The sequence below is a fragment of the Ailuropoda melanoleuca genome, chromosome 2 (assembly GCF_002007445.2).
Source record: "Ailuropoda melanoleuca isolate Jingjing chromosome 2, ASM200744v2, whole genome shotgun sequence".
In the NCBI taxonomy this organism is placed as follows: Eukaryota; Metazoa; Chordata; class Mammalia; order Carnivora; family Ursidae; genus Ailuropoda; species Ailuropoda melanoleuca.
Window position 1 is genome coordinate 66045908 of NC_048219.1, and position 25164 is coordinate 66071071.

General features: G+C 33.3%; 1 protein-coding gene across 5 annotated transcripts in view; it reads left to right on the forward strand.

Moving 5' to 3' along the window:
* PTBP2 (polypyrimidine tract binding protein 2) overlaps positions 1-25164 on the forward strand; it is a 67182-nt gene that overhangs the window by 10770 nt on the left and 31248 nt on the right. For all 5 annotated transcript variants that reach the window (XM_002915125.4, XM_011219581.3, XM_011219582.3 and 2 more), the window contains exon 3: positions 14734-14809. In XM_002915125.4, coding sequence (XP_002915171.1) covers positions 14734-14809 — 76 coding nt within the window. The remainder of the gene's footprint in view (positions 1-14733; positions 14810-25164) is intronic.

The following is a 25164-nucleotide window of genomic DNA, read 5'->3' on the forward strand; positions in this document are numbered from 1 at the left end:
CCAGTCTGCATCTACTGATTGTGTTCTGATGTTGTAATTTAAAATGTTCATGTATCATTGGTGTTGGATCTAGAGACTGTCATATTCTCTTTTCGTTTGTTTTTGGTAATATTTTATAAGCGGTGGTGTGTTTTTCCATTAGAAGACGTATGCTGTCTGATTTGTGTGTATGTGCATGTGTGTAATGTTATTCCCAGTAATATTTCTTGTAATAACTTCTTTCACCTTGTTTGTGCTCAGCATAGTCTGTGCTGAATAAACATCTGTTTATCGGTGTTCTTAAAGGATATGTAAAAGAAGTGTATCTTAACGTTTGCTTAAACTTTGATAGAAACGCAATATTAAAATTTAATGTGAATGGTAATTATTGATGGTGGACAAGAATGTTTTTTCAATGGAGGTCTTGTCAGGTTAAGAACATGTGATTTAGAATTTGCTAGCAGGCTAGGGTTTGGCGTAGGTAATCTCTAAGCTTTAGTTTAACAAATTTTTAAATGGTTTTAATTTAATAGGACCTACCTCAAAAGTTATTTTGAAGATGAGATAAAGTAGCACGTAAGAGTTAACACAGAATGGCACATAAGTGCTCAAATGATGATCATGGTTGTTACTATAGCTCTTTATATACCTGATCTGGAAGGAGCACCTCTGGATGCCGAATAATATAAATTTCTTACGTGACTATTAGGGACAGGATTTTTTTTATCGTTTACAAGTTAAATTTTTTTAGGAGCGCCTGGGTGGCTCAGTCGTTACACGTCTGCCTTCAGCTCAGGTCCTGGGATCGAGCCCCCCATTGGGCTCCCTGCTCAGCGGGACCTGCTTCTCCCTCTCCCACTCCCCTGCTTGTGTTTTCTGTCTTGTTGTCTCTCTCTGTCAAATAAATAAATAAAATCTTTAAAAGTTAAATTTTTTTAATTGAAGTGTAGTTACCCTACAGTATTTTATTTTCAAGAATACATAATTTTTAAAAAGTTTATTATTTTTTTAGTAATCTCTGTGCCTAGTGTGGGGCTCAAAACTCACAACCCTGAAATCAAGAGTCACGTACGCTTCCAACTGCCAGCCAGGCACCCTCTCAAGTGTACATTAATTTTTAAGAGAGCCTGGAGTCCACATTAAAAACTGCTAGTCAGATAGAGAATTGGTTAACTAAAAGATAAAAATTACTCAGTTTAACACAGAACAACAAAGAGATGAAAATAGTAGAGGGGTTAAAAGATAAGGAGGAAAGGAAGAGGAATTCTAACAAATATCTAATTAGAGTACCAGAAAGAGAAAGTAAAGATTGCAGAGAAGCAGAATATGAAAGTTTAAAAGAGTGATAATTTTCCAAAATTGATGAGCTTCATGAATTCTTAGGTTTAGGAAGCACAAGAAAACTTAGACACATCACAGTTAAAGAGCAGACCAGCAGACACAGAGGTGATCTTTAAAGCAGCCATAGAAAAATCAGATTTCTTAATAAGAACTGGAAAAACACAATATGCTTCTTCAACATAGGGGTGCAGAAGATAGTGAAATAGTATTTTCAAAATGTTGAATGAAAATAACTACCTATTTTATAATTAGCTAAATTGTCACTTAAAGAGAAACACAAAATAGTGACATTTTCAGAAACACTGCTCCCCTTTCCTCTCCCCCAAGAAAGGCAATTGAGGAAATTGACCAACAGACTGGTTTGAGGTAGGAGAAATAAGGTTAACCAAGAAATTGGTAGGACCGTGGGTAAATGTATTTACTGACAGTATAAGAAAGTAATGGCAGTGATTGTTTGATTTGGGGTTTGAAAAATAAAAGTATTAAATCATAACAACATGTAAGAGTAGTCAAGTAACTGATATGTAAGTTCTGATGATTCTAGTATCGTTCTGAACTGTTGTGTTCTTTATAGTAGGCATTAGTCATACATGGGTATTGAGCACTTGATGTGTGACTAGTCTAAACTAATCTCCAGTTGTAGAATGCACATAAATTTCCAAGACTTAGTATGATTAAAAAAATACTGTAATTTTTATACCTATTACATAATATTTTGGATTAAATAAAATATCATTTGTATCCTTTTTTCTTTTTACTTTCTAAAATATGGTTATTAGAACGTTTTGTAAGATCTTATCTGTTGCTCATCTTACATTTCTTCTGGACAGTACCAGTGTGGAAGATGGAAATTTCAAGTCCAAAATGAACCAGATAAGTGTACATTTTAAAATTGTAAGGGTCAGCAGAGTAAAAATAGAGATAGGGTATATAATTTCTAAAATAATTGGAGGATGGGGGTGACTAAAATTAAAGACATAATCCAAAAGAAGTCGGGGGAGAAAAGATAAAATAATAGGACACAAGGTGAATTCATTTTAATGGTGTTAAAGATTCTGTGGAGGATTCCTTTGAAAATATAGAATTTTGGAGGGCATGGAGTTGGGTCTCATTTAGCCCTAATTATCTCCCAAAGGCTCCATTTCCAAATACTGTGACATTGGGAGTTATAACTTCAACATATGAATTTCGAGGGTCATTAACATTCAGTTCATTGCATCCTCTATATACTTTTCCTCCACTTCCACCCCAGGTAACCACTATTTTGAGTTTGATGTTTGCCATTCCTGTGTATACTTTCACTGTATGTGTTACTTATTTTTTTGTATGTTAAGCAATATATGGTTTTGTTTTATATGTTCCACATGCTGTGTATATTCTGTAACTTGTCCTTTCTGTTCAATATTATTTTTGTTTTTTTTAATGTAAGTTTATATGTGGCTCTAATTCATTTGCTTTCATTGCCATATGATATGTGATTTTATGAGTGTACCATTACCTTATTGACAAATATTGAGGTTGTTCCTAAATTTTTCCTGTTACAAATTTTGAGTATTCTTGTGCATATATCAATAATTGTCAGTATTCAAGTTTCTCTGGAAGTGGAATCAGTGGATTATAGTGTGTGTTGTCTATTTTGAAGTTGATTGGGTGTTGACATGTTGCATTTCTAGGTGCTTGTACTAATTTATACTCTACTAGCAGTGTATGAGAATTTATTTCTGCACATCTTCTCTGATAATTGGCATTGTTGGACTTTCTGTCAGTCTAAGGAACATGTGCATGGTGTCTTGTTTTAGTTTGAATTCCCTGATTATGAATGATACGTTTTCTTAGTTTTTAGGCCTCTTATGTTTCTTCTCTGTTAAATACCTGTTCATGTAGTCTGTCCATTTTCTTTTTAATGTAATTTTTAATCTTTTCCTTAGGAGTTTATTTATATATTGTGGATACTAAAGCCATGTTACTTATATATACTACGATTAACTCGTGTCTATAGCTTTATTGTTATTATTGATGAATAGAAGTTAGAAATTTTAATATTACATTTATATTTTGGTTTTAAGAAATTTTTCTTTAACTCAAGGTCTTACATACAGTGGATTTCATTTTGAAAGTTTTGAAATTTTGATTTTCACATTTAAGGCCTCAGTTTACCTGGAATTTAATTTTTGTATAGTGTTTGATAAAGGTTTAATGATTTTTTTCCCTTATGGATAATAAATTTAGTACCAACTTAATTGAATAGTTCATGTTTTTTTCCTCAATGATCCGCAGTGTCAGCTGTCAGGTTTCCATACATGCATGGAACTGTTTCTGGGCTATCTGTTCTATTTCATTGTTTGTCCTGTTTCATTGTTTGTCTCTACCACAGTGTCTTAATTTATTGTGGCATCTTGGAATCTTGTGGAGTGAATTTCACAACTTTGTTCTTCAAAATTGTTTTGAAAAACATTTTCTTTACCATGTGTATTTTGAGATCATTTGGCTGAGTTCCATGAAGATTTTTTGGGTTTCGAATACATTGCTCTAAGTTTATAAGATAATTGAGGGAGTGTTTACGTTATCAATAAAATAAGTTGGCAGTGCTTGAACTCAAAGGGAGAGGACTATAACATTTCTTTGAAAAATTTACCTCTTTCTTCCGCATAATATTTTCTCTAATTATAGAGGTCGTGCTTAATGCTTTAGGCAAAAATAAAAATAAATTAAATCACCAGTGATTTTATCCAAGTTAATCAGCACTATACTTGCTTCCCATCATTTCCCCTGTATATTAAAAGGATTTTAAGCAGCTTATCTGCAAAGGGTGAAGAAAGAGGGATACTGCTTTGACAAATAGTTCAGTTTCTTCCAAAGTTAGTGGTTTACTCACTGCTTTCCTAGAAAATTATGTTTTACTGGACTTCAGATTTCTTAGAATTGTGTAGCATTTTTAAATTCTCCCCTTTGTATTGCTAATATTAATATTAATATTAGCTAATATTAAACATTTATATTTTGTTTAATTCTCTTGTCGGAGACCTTAACCTTACTAGTCACTAGTCTGTACAAAGAACCAGCTTTTATACTTTTTTTGTTTCCATGATGCATTAATCTGTTTTTATCCTTATTTTTCTGCCTCATGCTAGATTTATTTTGTTTTTAGGTCCACTTTAGATCCTGAACTCACTGACTTTCTTGTTTAAAAAAAATAACATTCAAGATTAAGGAAGACTAGGTGATACTTTGGCAATAAGATTTTGCTTTTAGAGTTCTCTTTTTCTTTTTTTTTAAATTGAGAAATAATTGACATATAACACTGTTGGTTTCACATGTACAACATAATGATTTGATGTATGAGTATGTTCTGAAACAATTACCAGGATAAGTTAGTATCCATCACCACATATAGTTAAAATTTTTTTCCTTATAATGAGAATTTTTAAGATTGTACTCTATTAGCACTTTGAAGTGTATAATACAGTATTGTTAATTGCAGTAACAATGCTGTACATTGCATCCCCAGGATTCATTTATCTTACAACTGCAAGTTTGTATGTTTTGACCACCTTCGTCCATTTTGTCCATCCTCTACCTCTGGCAACCACCCATCTGTTTTTTTATTCTATGAGTTTAGGTTTCTTTTTAATTAGACTTTACATATAAGGGAGATTGTACATACAGTATTTGTCTTTCTCTGACTTAGCATAATACCCTCAAGGCCCATCCATGTTGTTGTGACAAGATTTCCTTTTTTTTTTTTTTTTTAATGCCTGAATAATCCATACCACATTGTCTATCCATTCATCCATCGATGGACGTTTAGAGTGGTTTCCATGTCTTGGTTGTAAATTCTGCAGTGAACATGGGGATGCAAATATCTTTTTGAGATAGCGATTTCCTTTCCTTCAGATAAATTCCCAGAAGTGGGAATGCTGGATTGTATGATGATACTTTCAAAAATTTGGCGGAGTGGGGGGGGACCTTTACTGTAGAGTGGCTGCACCAGTTTACATTCCTGTCAGTAGTGCACCAGGGATCTCTTTTTTCCACATTCTCACCAGCACTTTATTTCTTGCCTTTTTGGTAATAGCCATTCTAACAGATGTGAGGTGATACCTCATTGTGGTTTTGATTTGCATTACTCTGATGATTTGTGGTGTTGAGCACTTTTTTACGTACCTATTGGCCATGTGCCTGTCTTCTTTGGAAAGATATCTATTCAGATCATCTGCCAATTTTAAATTGGATTATTGTTTTGTGAGTCATATGAGTTCTTTATATATTTTGGATATTTTCAAATACAGTAGTATCCCCTTATTCCCAGGGATACATTCCAAGACCCCCAGTGGATGCCTAAAACTCAGTAGTACTTAATTCTCTCTCTCTCTCTCTCTCTCTCTCTCTCTCTCTCTCTCTATATATATATATATATAGTGTTTTTTGCTGTACATGCATACTTGTGGGAAAGTTTAACTTACAAATGAGGTACAGGAAGAGATTAACAACAATAACTAATAAAATAGTACCATTTATATTTAGGTGAATGTGGTCTTTCATCTTAGATTATCTTCTTGTACTAACCCTTCTTGTGGTGATATGATAATGGCTACATGATGAGATGAAGTGAGGTGAATGACATAGGAATTGTGATGTAGGATTAGGATGGTATTGACCTTCTGACAGTACTTCAGAAGAAGGATCATCTACTTCCAGACTATGGTTGTCCATGTGTAACCGAAATTATAGATAAGAGGGGACAACTGTGTATGACTTGCAGATATTTTCTCCTATTCTGTAGGTCCTCAGGTTGCCTTTGCTTTTGTGTCAAATGCAAAAAATCATTACGTAGGCTGTGTTAAGGAACTTACCACCTGTGTTTTCTTCTAGGAGTTTTATGGTTTCAGGTCTTATATTCAAGTATTTAATCTGTTTTTAGTTAGTTTTTGTGTATGGTGTGAAGTAGTAGTCTAGTTTCATTCTTTTGCATGTGGCTGTTTAGTTTTCCTAGTATCATTTATTGAAGAGACTGTGTTTCCCCATTTTGTTTTTGGCTTCTTTATCATAAATTAATTGACCCTATATGTATGGGTGTATTTCTATTTCTGTTCTATTGATCTATCTAGTTTTTATGCCTTACCATCCTATTTTGATCACTAGTTTGAAATCAGGGAATGTGATGCCTCCATCTTTGTTCTTTCGCAAGATTGCTTTGGCTATTTGGGTCCTTTGCAATTCCATATAAATAGTAGGATTGTGTGTTCTTATGTCTGTGAAAAATGCCATTGGAATTTTGATAGGGATTGCATTGAATCTGTAGATTGCTTTGGGTAGTATGAACATTTTAACAATATTGATTTTTCCAATCCATGAGCACAAAATGTCTTTCCATGTATTCGTGTCAGTTTTTTCATTTTAATTTTTTTAAGCTTCATTATTAAACTTTCAAGATACACAAAAGTGGTATGAATGGTGCAGTAATACACAAATCCTTCCTCTTGGAGAATATTAAAGGAAATCTCAGATAATTGCATACCATCCCGATATACTTTATTGTGTGTATCTAACAGATATATACTCTAAGGATGATATTGATACCATTATTATACCTAAATGAAATGTAAAATAATTTCTTAATATTATCTAATTTCCAATAGTAGTCAAAATTTCCCAATTGTCTCAAAAATGTCTTTTCCCCCCTTTCAAATCAGGAATCAAGGAAAGTCAGTATGTTTAGTTAATGTCTTTTAAGTCTCGTTATAAAGCAGTTTTCCTTCCCCTTTCCCTTTATTGCTTTTTATTTATTGATTATTAGAGAAACTGGGTCATCTATTCTGTATGATTTTCCACTTTGTTGTTTTCAGCGATTATACCTCCATGTCACTTTGTATGTTCCTCATATCATATTTCCTGAGGTGAGGCTTGATCAAATTCAGGCTTAATTGTTAGCAGGAATATTTTGTAGATGCACTCTATGTGATTCCTATTGTATCACACCAGGAGGAATATGTCTAATTATCTCTTTATGATGTTAACATTTATCAGTAGGTTCGGGTTTTTGTCAGTGTGATGGATCCAGTATAGAGTGCTCCATCATCCTTTCACCTTCCTGGTTTTATTAGTTAATGATTGCACTTTTGTTGGGCATTGCAAAAATGGTGATATTCTTTTTTACCCCTTCATGTTTTTACATCAAATATTTGTCATACTGGAATATTCTTTTTGTAAGAAAACAGGATAGATTTTGACTTTAAAAACATTTCCTGATGAGTTGGTACTGTAGTAACCTCCAGTGTAGCCAGTGTGAGTTGTTGTTGTTAGAATCATTGTGGTGGCAAGGACTTTTACATTTATTTTCCAGTCTTATTGCAGTGATCATTCTTTTAAAAGTCTTTGTTTGATCTTGAACCAGTGAGAGCTCATAAAAGGGGTAACTTTGATACTTACTTGCTTGAAGTGCCATTTTTTGTTCCAGACCTTTAGCCATTTCTTTAAGAAAATGCTGGTTCCTTTGGGTGGGTAGTGGTCCTTAGTGACCACATTAATGTGGGCGCAAAGGTGCTAATTGCTGTTAGGTTATTACTTCAAAGCTCTTTTAGTGGACAGAGCTAGCATTGTTTTGAAGACAAATACTGTGAGCTCATTTGTTATTTCCAGTTCATATTTAACTTTATTTTACAGTTTTATTTTTCTGATTTTATATTTGTACCTCTCGTGCATTGAATATTTTTGCTTGCTAATATTAACAAAATATTACATATATATACAAGTTTTTTTTTAAAGGAACATCAGTATTACACTGATATTGTAATTACTGAATATAGTTTAAGATTTCTTTGCAGTTATTTTTGTCCTTATAGTATAATTACAGAATTCTGAAGTTTATTGAGAGAATTCTATGTGTGGTTCTACTACCAAGCTGATAGTTAGGTTTAATGGTTTCATTTTGGTTTTGATTTTTAGAGATTTCCTCCTCTCCATTTTTGGCTTAATTTTCCCAAGTGAAAAAGTAAAACAAACTACGTTTATAATGATCCTTAAATTCCTGTCCACTCTAATTTGTCTTTTCTACCCATTATAGGTATCATTTTCGTTAATTTTTGGTTTATACTTTTATCTAATACAAACAAATATGAATTGCTTCCTACATTTTCCCTCCCATCACCATAGAGAGAAGGTGGCAGGGTATACAGATTATAACAGCTATAACTTCCTTTTTAATGATGAGTATATCTTGGAAATCACTCCATGGCTATACATGGAAATTTTTGTCTTTTTTTTTTTTCCTGTACCCGCTGCATAGAAAGTATATGAGTGTCTCTGTTCCTGATAGCCTTCCCAGTAGAGTATATTGTTCAGATTGGGGTTTTGCTAGTCTGATATATGAGATGGCACTTAAATGTATTAATTTGAACTGATTTTTACTCTGAGCAAGATGAAACAGCTTTTCAGTTTAATCTTTTACCAATTTTTTTTAATGGGGTAACATCTTTCTAAATTTTTACAGTAGTCTGTATTTGAAGTTTATACGCTTATTTTGATCCAAGTTATTTGGGAACCATTTCAGAATTTCATCTGATTAAAATAAAACAATTGAATTTTTTCTAGTTTTCTTTTTCCTCATCAAAATGTCTTATTGTGTTTGAGCAAATATAGTTTGTACAATTTCTTTATATAATTTATTGAGTTACTCGTTACATAGATTATGATCTGCTTTTGTGACTTTCATGGATATTTAAATACAAGGATGAATTGCACATAACTGAAACGTATCAGCTTGAGAATTTAAAAAACCGTGGTACACCAGTATACTAGAATGCTATGAAGATGTTGATAAAATGAAGTACTTTAGTAGTGTTGAGTTTAAGAATCTCTCAGCTATTTTATTAAATGAGGAAGACGGTGTGAAGCAGCATTTATGGTGTGATTCTGTTTTGTATGAATATTAGAAATGGATAAGTATAAATTTTTGGAAAGGAATTGTAATAAATTTAATGATAACAAATTTTGAACTGGGGAGAACTTCACATTTTCTATCTTTTTGGACTTGAATTTTCTAAATATTTGGAATTAATTAATATTGAATGTTATCAATGCTCTTGCATATGCTTTTGTGTTCCTTTAATCTCCCTTCCACCCTGCCATGAGTAGTGATTGCCAGGAATTATTTTATCCTTTTTATATATGATTTTGTCATGTATATGGCAAAAATGTATTATTTTGTGTTTTCTTGAGTCTTATGAAAATGGTATGCCCCTTTTATGTTTTCTGTGACTTGTGTTTTACTTTAACAGTGTTTTTAATTATTAGCCATGCTTTTGTATATAGTTACTTAATACTTATTGCAGTATGGTATTAATCTGTGAAAATACACTGATTTATCTCTTTTCTTGTTGGAATTCACCTGGATCATTTACCATTTTTGACTTAAAAACAGTGCTGCTCTGAACATTTTTGTATTACTTGGTGCACGTGTGCAAAAGTTTTGAATGTATATATCTAAGAATAAATATTGCTACGATGTAGAGTATGTTGAACTTTACAAGGTGGTACTAGATTATTTTTCAAAGTATTGCTCCAATTTATGTTAACAATAGTATGTAAGAGGGTGAAGGCTAAGTTATTGTATTAAATGCTGAACAAGGGGCGCCTGGGTGGCACAGCGGTTAAGCGTCTGCCTTCGGCTCAGGGCGTGATCCCCGGCATTATGGGATCGAGCCCCACATCAGGCTCCTCCGCTGGGAGCCTGCTTCTTCCTCTCCCACTCCCCCTGCTTGTGTTCCCTCTCTTGCTGGCTGTCTCTATCTCTGTCAAAAAAAAAAAAAAAAAAAAAAAAAAAAAGAAAATAAATGCTGAACATAGTGGTATAAACATACAAGTTTATTCTCATAAGCTAAAGTCCTGCTGGAAAATGGTGGTATTCTGCTTGATGAGATTATTCACTGGGCCGACTTTCTTTCATCTTGTTGCTTTATTATTTTCTAAGCTTCTGTTCTTGTCTGCATGGTCTGAAAATACATAATTGTGCTGTCTTGTTTGTTTTTTCCTTTGGTTATTCTCACCCTGAGGTTTGTCTGTTGTTTTGTTTAAAACTCAACTTTTGTTTTTTATTGATCCTCTTCAGTGTATCATTGCCATCCATAGTCCGTATTTTTATTGGTTGTATGAGTTAGTGCTTCCACAGCTTCTAGTAGGAAGCTAGCACCCAGTGCACGCCTTCTTGGCAGCACCTTTGTGTTTAAAGAAATACTCACCTGAGTATCTTCTTTTCTGAGAATCTAGCTTTTCTCAGGGATTTGATGTTGATTGGCATCCTTGCCCCCATGACTTTGGGTCATGGTTCCTTCTCCAAAGAAGAAAGTCTTTGGGCAATTCTCAGCCCTGAAACCTAACAGAGCCCAGGGACTCTTGTCAACCTCAGTCTTCAGTTCTTGCTTGCCTTCCTGATAAGCTTCAGCACCTCTTCTACCTGGGGGTGATAGATGGTACTTGGATTAAATTATTACGATGAACAGGATATCCAATAATGAAGATTAAAAAAAAAAACACAACATTTTAAGTACCGAAATTAATGTAAAATGTCATTTAAACTGTACTTTTTCTACTCATACTATTTTTACACCTTTTTTTTTGTTCGTTTACATATAGATTGTATCTTTGCATATTAGCATTTTCCTGATTATTTTTTGTGGGAAATTCAGTTCTCATGAAATGGTCATTTTTGTTACACAGGAGAAAAAGTTTCTGTGGTCAGATTTAAAAAGGAGGGACATCAGTGCCTATTTTAACACTTAATTTCCTTTTTTAATTGAATCTAAGATCAGTTGACATCCATCCTAGATGAATTTTAAGAATACATATTTTTAGTAGAGGTGGTTAATCTGAGTTTTGTTCTTATTCAGTTTGTTTTAATAGCCACTACTGTGAAACAGCCGTCAGTCACTATTTTGTTGAGTCATTTGATTTTTTTTTTAAAGATTTTATTTATTTATTTGACAGAGATAGACACAGCCAGCGAGAGAGGGAACACGAGCAGGGGGAGTGGGAGAGGAAGAAGCAGGCTTATAGTGGAAGAGCCTGATGTGGGGCTCGATCCCATAACGCCGGGATCACGCCCTGAGCCGAAAGCAGACGCTTAACTGCTGTGCCACCCAGGCACCCCGAGTCATTTGATTTTTATATCTCTTCCAACTTAAGCATCTATGCCAAGGTATATCAAATAAAATTGTTCTACCAATTAATGTGGAGACATTAATATTTTTTCAGTACTGTAGAATAACTTATTTTGGGCATAGAAGTGGTAAGCTTTATACTCAGTGGAAAGACCAACATAATTTTTTAAAAATAATGTTTATAAACATTTTCAGTAATTTTGGTAAAAATATCTAGAATTTCAGATAACTTGATATTCTGATTCAGTTATGAAGACTGTTAAACCTACTATTCTAGCAGCATGTGTGAAATCAGTTGAGGGAGAAAACTCACAAATAAAGCATTGTTTTAAAAAAATTAACAAGACTTTGCCATTCTTGAACATACTTGGAAGGAAGGAGGAAGTGTCCTGCATGCATCATGTCAAAATTACAGGCTTTCTTCTGTACTTCAGTAGATCTAAGCTTCCTCACTCCTCATCTCCAGAATTACTTATGAATCCGAATCCACTGAGGTGGAAGGATTTTGACTCACACAAATATCTAAAATGTAAACTGATAAGACATATTTGAAAAGAAGTCAGGTATACTTTTGAAAAGTATGGGAGTCTTTGTGTTTTGAGAACTAGGGCAATTGTTAGTAATAAACATTCATTCACTTATTTAGTCAAAAATTATATGTGGACCCTAGGCTTGGTTGACACTTGGGAATATTATTGAACACTGCTGATGTGGGCCAGGCGTGCTGTCTGGTAATCACTGTTCATGTATTATAACATTTAATCCCAAGGATTTTGATGTAAATGCTCTCCATATTACGAATGAGGAAGCTAAAGCTTAGGATAGTTAAGTAATTTACTAGTTACATAGCTGGTACGTAGAAGCTAAACTACAGAGCCCCTTTTCTTAATGCCATGTTGCATACTTGCTATGAAAACAAAATTAGGATGATCTATCACATCAACAGACTAAAAGAGAAATCACATGATAATAGCAGTAGATGCAGAAAAAGCATTTGACAGAATCCAACATCCACTTACGATAAAAACTAGAAATAGTGGTAGGAGAACTTCCTCAACTTGATGAAAAACATCTACAGGGGCGCCTGGGTGGCTCAGTCAGTTAAGCATCTGCCTTTGGCTCAGGTCATGATCCCAGGGTCCGGGGATGGAGCCCTGCATTGGGCTCCTTGCTCGGCGGGGAGCCTGCTTCGCCCTCTGCCTACCACTCCCGGTGCTTGTGTGTGCATGCTCTCTCTCTCTGACAAATAAATAAATTAAAACGTTAAAAAAAATCTACAAAGAAACTACAGCTAACATCGTACTTAATGGTCAGAAACTCAACACCTTCTAAGATTAGGTACAAGGCAAAGACATTCCATCTCATCAGTTCCTTTCAACATTCTGTAGGAACTTTTTGCTCATGTGGTAGGGCAAGAAAAGGAAATAAAAGGTGTACAGATCAAGAAGGAAAACATAAAATTGTTGTTTGCAGATGACGTGATGGCCTGTGTAGAAAATCTGAAAGAAATGACAATCTGGAACTAATAAGCAATTACTGCACTGTTGCAAGATACAAGGTTAATATACAGAAGTCAGTTGCTTTTCTGTATATCAGTGGTGAACAAATGCAGTTTGAAATGAAAAACACAGTACTCTTGACAGCACCCCAGAAAATGAAATAAATACCTAGGTATAAATCAANAATATACAGAAGTCAGTTGCTTTTCTGTATATCAGTGGTGAACAAATGCAGTTTGAAATGAAAAACACAGTATTCTTGACAGCACCCCAGAAAATGAAATAAATACCTAGGTATAAATCAAACAAAATATAGAAGATCTGTGTGAGGAAAACTACAAAGCTCTGATGACTGGAACAAAAACAAAATAAGTGGAGAGATATTCCGTGTTTGTGAATAGGAATACTCAATATTGCCAAGATGTCAGTTCTTTCCAACTTGATCTATAGATTTAATGCAATCCCAGTCAAAATTAGAGCAGGTTATTTTGTAGATATCAGCAGGTGGATTCTAAAGTTTCTGGGAAGGGGAGAAGATCCAAAATAGCCAACACAGTAGTGAAGAAAAACAGAATTGGAGGACTGACACTACCCAACTTCAGCACTTACTGTGAAGCTACATTAGTCAAGACAGTGTGGTTTTGAGGAAAGAATAGACAAATAGGTCAGTGGAACAGAATGGAGAGCTCAGTATAGAGCCCCCCGTAAATATAGTCGACTCATCTTTGACAAAGGTGCAAATGCAATACCATGGAGCAAATACAGTCTCATTAGCAAATGCTGCTGGAACAGTTGGACATCCACTTGCAAAAGAATGAATCGAGACACAGACAGTTAACGCTCTTAAAAATTAATTCCATGGATTTAAGGTTCCTCCTTATCTTTTCATGGTTTGATAGCCTGTTTTGTTTTACTTCTGAAAAATATCCCATTGTCTGGACATACCACAGTTCAGTTATTCATTCAATCTACTGAAAGACTTTTGGTTGCTCCCAAGTTTTGACAACTATGAATAAGGATGCTATAAATATCCATGTACAGTATTTTTTGTGTATGTCAAATTTTCAGCTCCTTTGGGAGTTGAAGATGCACAATTGTTGGATTGTGTAAGAGTATATTTGTTTTATAAAACTTTCAAACTACTTTCCAAAGTAGCTCCCCCTCACCAGGGATGGAGTTCGGGGAAGGATGAATAAAGCAGAGCATAGAGAATTTTTTAGGGCAGTGAAAATACTTTATACAACATAATGATAGAAGTATGTCCTTACACATTTGTTCAAACTCATCGAATGTATAACATCAAGAGTGAACCCTCAGGTAAACTGGATTTTCAGTGATTATGATGTGTCATTGCAGGTTGATCCTTGGAATAGCTACCACTGTGTTGGGAGGTTTTGGTAATGAGGGATGCGATGTATGTATGGGGGCAGGGAGTGTATAGAAATCTCTGTTGTCGCCTTCTCATTTTTATTGTAAACCTAAAACTGCTCTTCAAAAAAGAGAATATTTTTATTGTTGATAGTGAACCAATACTTAGGTGAAAGGAAAGAAGGAAAAACCGTTGGCTTTGTGGAAAAGGGAAACAGATTGACAAGAAAGTGCAGTTAATTTTCTATTTTGGGGGTTAAAATTTAAAACTATTCCCAATGATGTAACAGCTGAATTTGCTTTTCAGTGAATATTTGAAAAATATAGATAAGTGACAGATTCATATTTTTAAAGTTAAAAATGTCTTATGCTAACGTGTTTGTTTTTTATAGAGAGGATCTGACGAACTACTCTCAGGCAGTGTTCTCAGTAGTCCAAACTCTAATATGAGCAGCATGGTGGTTACAGGTAAGTGTTTCTTTCTTAAGTGTTGCTTAATTATTTGCCATTTTATGGGGTAGAATGTTAAAACTAAAATTTAGTCTTATCAGAATAGCCTTTTATAATTTATATTAAATGTTTCTGTTGAAATACGACAGGAAACTTTACTAGAGTATATATATTTAAAAAAAAAAGTGTGTAAAGTGGGTAAAAATTTGTATTAAAAAAGTTAAAAAACCTAAACTTGGTGACTTCTCTGGGCAAGTACCTAAGTCTTATTGCCTTTTTTAAATCACAAAAATATAACCGTTTTTCTTTCATGTTCTAAGTCCCCTCTTTCTTGCCCCTTTTGTACTTTTCTTTTTGGTTTTTGTGTTTGCACGTCTTAGAATATTTTTTACATAGTCCCCCTGCCTCCCTGAGAGATAAGTTCCAAGACTCGCAGTGAATGCCTGAAACTGCAGGTGGTACAAAACCCTAAATATACTATGCTTTTTCCTATACATACATATCTATGATAAAGCTTAGTTTATAAACTGGGCATATTAAGAAATTAACAACAACTAAAAATGGAACAATGGTAACAATATAGTATAATAAAAGGGTGTACTCACCCTTTGTCTTCTGATGATGATGTGAGATGATAAAATGGCTGTGTGATAAGATGAAGCTAGGTGAATAATGTAGGCATTGTGATACAGTGTTAAGCTACAGTATTTTAGAAGGGTGATCATCTGCTTCTGGTCTGTGGTTGACAACTGGTAACTGAAACCACGGAAAACGAAGCTGCAGATAAAGGGAATTACTGTGTTTTAAGTATTCGACATCCCATAAGCCCTAAAGCCCAACTAAATAAAAATAAAAAGATTCAGCTGCATAGTTGTCTTTTTTGTGTGCTTTCACCCTTTTTTTTTTTTTTTTTGCTGTAACAGTATTTTAATTCTTTGAATTGCATTCCTTAATGTTATCTCCCTATTATCTTCATACTTAGGGTATTTTTTTTATATGTCTGAAATAACATTATTGGTTGTAATGTTTGTCTAAACAAATGTAAACTAATTTTTGGACCCTAGTTTTATGGACCAGAATTTGAATCTGATGATGATGATGACGACGACAACGACAGCTGAATTAGTTTACCTTATAACCCTGCATTTTACATTGTTTACCTAAAACCAAAGTTCCTTTCCTGAATTACTTACTTGAGGAATTAATTGTATTGAATAGTAAAAGGGTTGTAAAAGACTAGAAGCATTTTGATTTACTCCAGGTAGCTATTGCTTATGTATATCTACACCTTGGCACAGACATACACATGCCTGGCAGTTCAGTTAAATAAAAACTGTAATGAAGTATTTACCATATCTAGTCATAGTAATGTGAAAATGAATTTGCCTACACATCATTATTATTGGGTTTTCCATGAGTACAAAGCAAAATCACTAGGCCATGATTTTGATAGTCAAAGTATGGTATACCAATAATTAAACAGGTTCAAATGTCTGTAATGCTGCTTTGCTAGTTTCATTTTTTAGAACAATATATATAGTGATGAATAGTTGAAACATTTTAAAAATTAATATGTAGGGCTATGACAGAATAACTGATAGCAGCTTCCCCTTCTCCCACTGATAGGCCCTCCAAGATCAACAACTATGAAACTGTATAAAATATATTGGACAACTGTTGTCTAGAATTGATGAGCAGACAGTACTAGATAATGATCCCTGAAAGAAGGGAATAGGGTCATTATTACATGAGGTGAATCCCATAATCATTTTGGCTTTCTTCCTTGGGGTACCCTGCTATTACAGCATAGGAAAGGGGAATCTAAGCAGAGTATGGAAGTCTCACTGAGCCAAAAGACAGATTGGAAATCAGCTGCTCAGACATCTAGGATTTGTGGAGAACGGTCCTAAAAAAGGAAGCTCTCCAGGGGTTTGAGCATAGGGCAGGGGTGAAAATTCAATGTGGGGATTCATTTGATTCAGTGTTTTTGAATAATAGCTGGGCTGCCTGTGTGCAGTTTGAAAACTCTTCATGGTCTGTCAGGACTGACCTGCCTTGGGGCTGAGAGCTAGAATGGTGGTTTCAAAAGATTGTTTAGTGCTCTGAGAGCTTATGGGAAGTCAGAATATAGACATCTTGGAGACAGCCGCAGGCATTTAATTTAGTTAGAAAGCCCAGTCCTTAAGAGAGTGGATCACACACTATAGCAAGTGCCAACCTTAGGACTAAGTTAAGAAACTGAGATAGTTTAGCCTGACAACACATTAAGGATCACCAGTAATTTAATTGCTTGCCTAAAGAAAACAATACCTCCTAAGGAAGACATGATTCAGTCTTTATTTTGTGAACTGTCATTCACAGTATCCACCAAAAGTTACAAATTATGGAAAGCATGAAAACATTCCATAAAATTGAGAAGCATTAAATAGAACCAGACACCAGAACGATCTAGATAATGGAATTGACAGACAAGGACTATAAATATTTTTAAAGCTATAAAGGAAAATACTAAATACTGAGTGAACATGTAGAGGCATGTGTTAAGAGAGAAAAGAGAAGTAGAGAGCATATAGAAATCTGAAATATATTTGAGATGAAAAATTCACTGGGGCTAACAGCAGATTGGAGACAACTAAAGAAAGGTTTTTGAACTTGAATACACATGGATAAAAAAATTAAGTTTCCCAGAGAGAAGAAAATCTATCATAGGACAATTAAACTGTCTAATACACGTATAATTGGAGTTCCAGAGAGGAAATAAAGAGAATGGGGCCAAGTATATGTAATTGAAGCAGTAATGGCTGAAAACTTCTAAAATTTTAAGAAAAATATCAAGTTGGGTAAATAAAAAGAACCACGCTTAGGCACATAATAGTCAAAATATTGAAAATCTAATGATAAAAGAGCAAATCTTACAGTCAGGAAGAAGCCATCTCACAGGAGACCAACGCCTTCACTGAAAGGGAAAAAAAGCTAACTTTAGATTGAATAGAATGATACTACATAAAAACTTGGATTTGCAGGAAGTAAACCAGGAGTACCGGGAATGGTAAATGTGTGTGTAAATTAAAAAAGCTCCCTTTTAATCCTTTAAATCTCTTTGAAAGACTGTTTACGTCCATTAAAAAAAAAACATATTTATGTATGTAGATGTTTCTGTGGCAACAGCACTAAGTGAAAGTAGAATTTTACAGTTGTAGGGTTTTTATTTTTTATATGAAAAGATAGAATATTAACTTGAACATAGATTCTTTTAAGATTGCATATTGAAATGATCTCCAAAAAAAAAAAAGATACAAGGAAGTGTAATTAAGTGTGAATAGAGAGAAAGTTGGAGGACTGATTTCCTGTTTTCACATGTTAATATGAAGCTGAGAAATCAAAATAATGCCATATTGGCATAAAGAAAGATAAATAGATTAATAGAACAGAATAGAATCCAGAAATAAACCTACATAATTATGGACAGCTGTTTTTTGACTAAGGTATTCATATGTAAAAAAAAAAAAAACAAAAACAAAAAAAAACTTGAACCTGTATCTCATACCATAGTTAAGAACTAGCTCTGAGTGGACCATACATGATGTAAATAAAATCTAAAATTATAAAACTTCTAGAAGATGACATAATAGAAAATCTTTGTGACCTTAGGTTAGGACCCCCAAAGCATAATCTATAAAAGAACAAATGGAACTTCATCAGGTTTTAAAACTTAAAGTTTTTCAAAAGACATTGATAGTAGAATGAAAAACAAGCCATAGAATATCTGAACATCTTTATAAGCATATGGCTGATAAAGAACTTTGATTCAGAATATATATAAATTTGGACTGTATAAATGCTAAAACTGAAGGCAACAAACAACCCAATGTAATAAATTGGCAAAAAGTACTTGATCAGCAAAAATGTGGCAAATAAGGACATGAAAATCGTGCTCAGTATAGTAATCATTAGAGAAATGTAGATTAAAACTAAAGTGAGATAACATTGCCCCCTTATTATAATGGCTAAAATTTAAAAGATTGCGCATACTGAGTGTTGGAAAGGATGTGGATGAACCGTAACTCTTATATACTGTTGGTGGGAATGTAAACTTGTAGAACTGCTTGCGCAAATAATCTGGCAGTTTCTTAAAAACTTAAACATCTATGAAATGATGGAGCTGTTTGTCTCTTAGGCATTGATGCAGGAAAAATGAAGACATGTTCATTAAAAAAAGCTTAAAAACTTAAGATGAATGTTCATAGTAGCTTTTTTTGTAATACCCAAAGCCCAAAACAATCCAGATGTCCATCAACAGCTGAATGGATAAATGGATTGCAGTTTTGACATTGTATTCCATTGCATACCATGAACTACCACTTAGTCATAGAGAATAAGCTATTTTTTTAAAGTAAGCTCTCCGCCCATCCTTGTGCTTGAACTCATGACCTGGAATCAAGAGTCTCATGCTGTACCGACTAAGCCAACCAGACTCTCCTAGAATAAGCCACTGATACATGTAGTAGCAGGGATAAATCTCCAAATAATTATGCTGTGAAAGAAGTGGGAAAAAGGAGTACATTCTGTATGATTCCATTTATATAAAACACAAGGAAATGCAAACTAAACAGTTTGGATTTGGGGGTGGGGAAGTTCAAGGGGGACGTGGTTGCAAAGAGTAAAAGATTTGGGGGTGATGGATATATATGCTTACAGTATTTCTTATAGAAGATTTCATGGATGTATGCATATATCAAACCTTGTCAAATTGTATGCCTTAAATATATGCAGCTTATTGTATGTGAATAAAACCTCAAAAGGGCTGTTTAAAAAGAAAAAGCCCATAGAGGGATTAAAATGGAATAATACTATCGAATATTCTATTAGTGCGGTGCAAGACAAGAACACCACCAAAAACACTGGGTAGTTAGAAAATAAATAGATGTTAAACTAACTTCTAAACACTAAACTAATGTGTAAAAGTAAATAGGCAAAAAAAAAAACCAACCCAAAACCTTAATCTGTAGTAATCAGTATATGTGAAGCTATGAGCACTTGAAATGTGCTATTCCTAATTGAGATGTATATGTGGTGCATGTGTGTTTCAAAGACATAGTATCAAAAATAGAATGTAAAATACTTGATTTTTAAGAATAATGTGTGTTGATACGGTAATATTTCAGATATATTGAACTGAAATATATTAAAATTAATTTCACTCCTTTTTACTTTTTGGTATGTTTAATAGAATATTTAAGATTATATGACTTGCTGAACATTTCTTTTGGACATTACTGATCTAAGAATTCCAATTAAAAGGCAGAGATTGTCAGACTGGGTTAAAAAGCAAGGCCTAACTGCAGTATCTATTACTAGAGTCAGACTGAGGTAAAAGGACACAGACTGAAAGTAAAAAGGATGGAAAATAATATTCTGTGTAGACAGCAAGCACAAGAAAGTTGATCTGATTATATTAACTTCAGACAGAGTAGAATTCAAGACAGGGAGTATTACCAGATATAAAAAAAGCATATTTCGTGTGTTTAAAGTGTTAATATATTAGAAAACATTTGTATGTCAGTAATACAGAGCTTTAGAGTTCATTAAATAACTAAAGAGAGAAACAAGTCTGTAATCATTGTTGGATATTTTAACATTAATTGATTTAACAGTAACTGATAGGACAGTTAGATCTTTAAAATAGTTTTTTAAACAGTGTCCTTCAGCTGGGCTTAATTCATATTCATGAAACTACAACCTGACTTCAGAATAACTTTTCAAGTGTACATAGCACCATGATAGACTGACTATATATAGGACATAAAATAACAATAGATTTCAAATGGCTGAAAGCTCATATAGTATCTGATTATAGTGGAATTTAAGTAGAACTCAAAAACAGTAAGAAATCTAAGAAATTACCAAATATTTAAAATTTGAACTATGTAATTCTGAACATGAATTATGGAAAATACAAGGGTGGGTATCTTTATGACTGAATGAAAGTGAAAATATATCACAATTTGTTGGCTGTAACGCAAGAAAGTACCTGAGGGAAAATATGTCTACACCTATATACGTATATTAGAAAATGCTTATATTAGAAAAAAGATTTAATAATCCTATCAGAACTATAATACCAATATCAGGAATGAAAGTAGAGGTACCAGTACGGATCCTACAGAATGTTAATAGGAAAATAAGGCAATATTACAAACGGCAGTAATGCCAATAAATTCAGCAACTTAGGTGAAATAGACAAAATCCTTCAGAAATTAATTGATCAAAAGTGACATAAACTATTACTCCATAATGTATACAGATTAGCCTTATGTCTATTATAAAAAATAAAATTTTTCCACAAAGATTACTCCAGGCATAGGTGATTTCACTCATAGGTGATTTTACTCAGGTATGAAGCTTCAAAGTAAGAAATAATAGCCATCTTCGGTATACTTTTTTAGAAAATAGAGAAGCGGGAATATTGCAAATTCTACTTTATGATGCTTTGTAGCAGCTGATGCCAAACTGATGCCAAAACCTAACAAAGAAGATATGAGAAATCAAGATTTGAAACTAATATTTTTCATTAACATAAATGCAGACATTCTTAACAAAGTGTTAGCAGATCACATCTGGCAATATGTAAATGATAAATCATGATTATTAATTGAGGCTTACCTGAGGATTGTAAGGTTTAACATTTGCAAGTGAACTCAGTATAGTTTATCACAATAATAGAATGAAGGCGCGGGGTGGGGGGGTAATCATGTCACTAAAAGTATAAAAAGCATTTGATAAATACAGCATTTCATTCATGATAAAAATCTCTCAGAAGACTAGCAAGGTAAGGGAACTTCCACAAGGTGAATAAGGGGCGTCTAATAAGAGCCTAAAACAAATTCCAATCTTTAATGAAGTATTGAATGTTTTCTCTTTAAAAACAGGAATGAGGTAAAGTATGTCTGATTTCACAATTTTCCCAGCTTTTTGCTTACGTTAGGGCAAGTAGTGTAAAAAGCATAAAGTTTAAAGAAGAAGTAAAACTATCTTATTCACAGTCAACATTTTTATTTTATTTTTTTTTTGAAATTGAATTTAATAATTACAGAAAAGTGTAGATGCTTCTGGCAGTTCACAATACTACATATGGTATTTGGTTCCTATTTTTAAATATCTGACTTTGTATAAATTGCTATTCAACTCTATTTGCTATGTAATTTTCTTTAATTTAAATTCAACCTATGTAAGTTAGTTAACATATAGTGTAGTATTGGTTTCAGAATTGAGTGATTCATCACTTATGTATAACATCCAGTGCTCATCCCAGCAAGTGTCCTCTTTAATACCCGTCACCCATTTATCCCATCCCTCCAAACTCCTCCCTTCCCGCGACCCTTATTTTGTTCTCTTAACTATACGGTCTCTTATGGTTTGCCTTCCTGTTTTATCTTATTTTATTTTTCCTTCCCCTCCCCTTGTTCTTCTGTTTTGTTTCTTAAATTCCATATATAAGTGAAATCATGGTATTTGTCTTTCTCTGACTTATTTTGTTTAGCATAATACACTCTAGTCCATCCATGTTGTCCCAACATGATTTTTAAAATAAAAAACCCAAAGGAATCTACAAAATGTTTTGTAGAACTGATCATTGAATTTAGAAGGGTTACATAATAGAAGTTCAACATACAAAAATAGTTTGCTGATATTATTAACATATTATTGGAAAATGAAATTTAAAAAAGCATTCACAAAAATGAAAAAATATCAAGGAATAAATTTAACAAATAATGTGAGAGACATGTACACCAGTAACTATACAAGACATAGCAAAGAGAGATTATATTAGAGACCTAAGTGAGAAAGAAACTATATGTTCATGAATTAGAAGGCTCAAAATGTTAAAATGTCATTTTCCCCTAAATTGAATGGAGTTGAATCTATAAGTTAGTCAAGCTCAATAGGCTTTTAAATTGAAATTGACAATGGATTCGAGAATTTATGTGGAAATAAAAAAGAACTTAGATGAACTAAAACCATTTTCCAAAAGAAAAATGTCGACATGATCTGATTTCAAGATTCACTGTAAACTTGTCATAATGGAACAGTTTAATATTAGCAAGATTAGTATTTACAAAATAGCGTACAGAAATAAACTCCTACATTTAAGGTCCACTGATTACTTACAAAGGTGTCTTGGTCATTCAGTTGGAGAAATGGTGCCAGAAAACAATTGGAAACACATATGAAAAAAAGAAACTCAAACTACTTAATACAGTACAGAAATAATAGATGAATATATACCTAAGCCTAAAAAACTAAATAGATAAAGCTTTTTAAAAAAAATTGTAGAATATATTCATGAACTTGAGGTAAATATTTTTTAGAGAAGACACAAAAAACACTACCCATAAAGCAATAATTTATAAACTAGACAGTTTACCTAAATGAAAAACTTCTCATCAGAAGACATTGTTAAGACAGTGAAAAGGCAAGTCACAGATTAGAAGAAGATAACTAATATTCACATATTAATACATATATCTGCAAAGAACTTGTATACAGAGTATATAAAGAATTCTTTCAAAAAAAGAAAGGATTCCTTCACATCTATAAATACAAACAGCCTAAGTTTTTGAAATAGACAAAAGAAGGTATATGAATGGTTGATGAGCACATGAAAATACATATTAGTCATCAAGAAAACACGTTATACCTACTGTGAGGCGTCTTGTCATGCCAACTAGAATCTTGGCTATAATTAAACAGATTGGCAACAAAACATTGATGAGGATATAGAGCAAATGGAACAGTTTACCATGGCTGGTAAAAATGTAAAATAGTTTGGTAAACAGCTTGGCTGTATCTTACGAAGTTAAACATAAACATGGCCTATGACCTGGTACTTCTATATCTAGGTTTTTCCCCCAATGAAAAGGACTTGTACAAATATGTATATAAAAAACTTTATTCGTCATGGTTCCAAATGTGAAATTACCCAGTGTCTGTCGTTAGGAAAATGGGTCAATGAATTGTGGTATAATCATACAGTAGATTACTAATTAGTAACAAAAGAATGACTATTAACAAATAACAAAACCATGAGTGAAGATTAAGACAGTATATGAAGTAAAAGAGGCCAGACAAAACAGAAATCACTGAAATGAATCACTGTGTGATTCCATTTTTATAAAATTAAAGAACAGATAATCAGTTTTTAGTATAAATAGTGGTTGCCTGTGGGTGATTAACAGGAAGTACAAGGAATTCTCTGCAGTATTGGACATGTTCCATATCAATTAACAAAGTTGTACAATCCAAAATTTGTTTGAAACGGTAGGGTACGTCTGGGAATCATGAACTATGCCTAGTTTTATTTTTCTGGAATGTGAAATATGAGAGGGGGGAATGACTTAAGTTGAGTCCTGATAGGTAGGGGTTTGGATATAGGATTTGATTTGTTCAGGAGTTTGAACTTTACCAGATTTACATTTTAGAAAGGATTTTTCTTCCATTTGTATTTTGTGGGGGGTCACTAACCGCACATAGGACAGTTAAACAGTTTTACAATAATCTGCCTCAGAGATATTAAGGATGATTTTTAGATTCTTAGAATATGGAGGAAATGATGTATCAAAAAATTAGAACTTAGTTATTTGGAAATAGACTGGTTTGGGAGAAGTGTTAGTTTGGGCTTAGAATCACTGGGTTGATGGATGATAGTCCTGTTAACAAAGGGAAGATAGTAGAAGAGGAGATTTGTTTTTGGTGGAAAGAATTATCTGTTAAAAGCATGTTTGGCAATGATACTTAATGTACTTTATGACCAAAGAATGAATTGAGTGTTGGAGTGATGGAATAAAATTCTTTAAAGCCTTGTTTTAACATAAATTTATATGCATTCAATTTATTTTACCTTTATTCACAGTGGAAACACTGAGTTTTAAGATTTTTTTTCCCTTAACATAAAAAGATGGGAAGAGTCTGTTTATGTTCTCACAGAGCCCAATATGAATATTGTTGCATATTAAGAGCAAATTGCAAAAAAGACTTTTAAGAACTAGTGATTATATTTGCCTGGAAAAATATGCCATTGTCATCCAGGTGTCTCAGAGATACTTTTATAGACCATATTATAAAGAAACTTTTATGGTTCTCAGATACAGAACAGGATTTCATTCTTATATTCTAGCCATATCCAAAATGTTTCCTCAATTTCACTTTACTATAGAATTTGGTTTCTAAAAGCATCTGTCTGAACGGCCTTTCCCTTATCTGTCCAGACTTTCTTTCTAAATATATATACGTGGTTTTTGTGTCAAAGAAGTGAAAAAAGTTAATGTCATTAGAACCTAAGTCTCCAGTAAATATCTAATAAGTCAGTACATTAA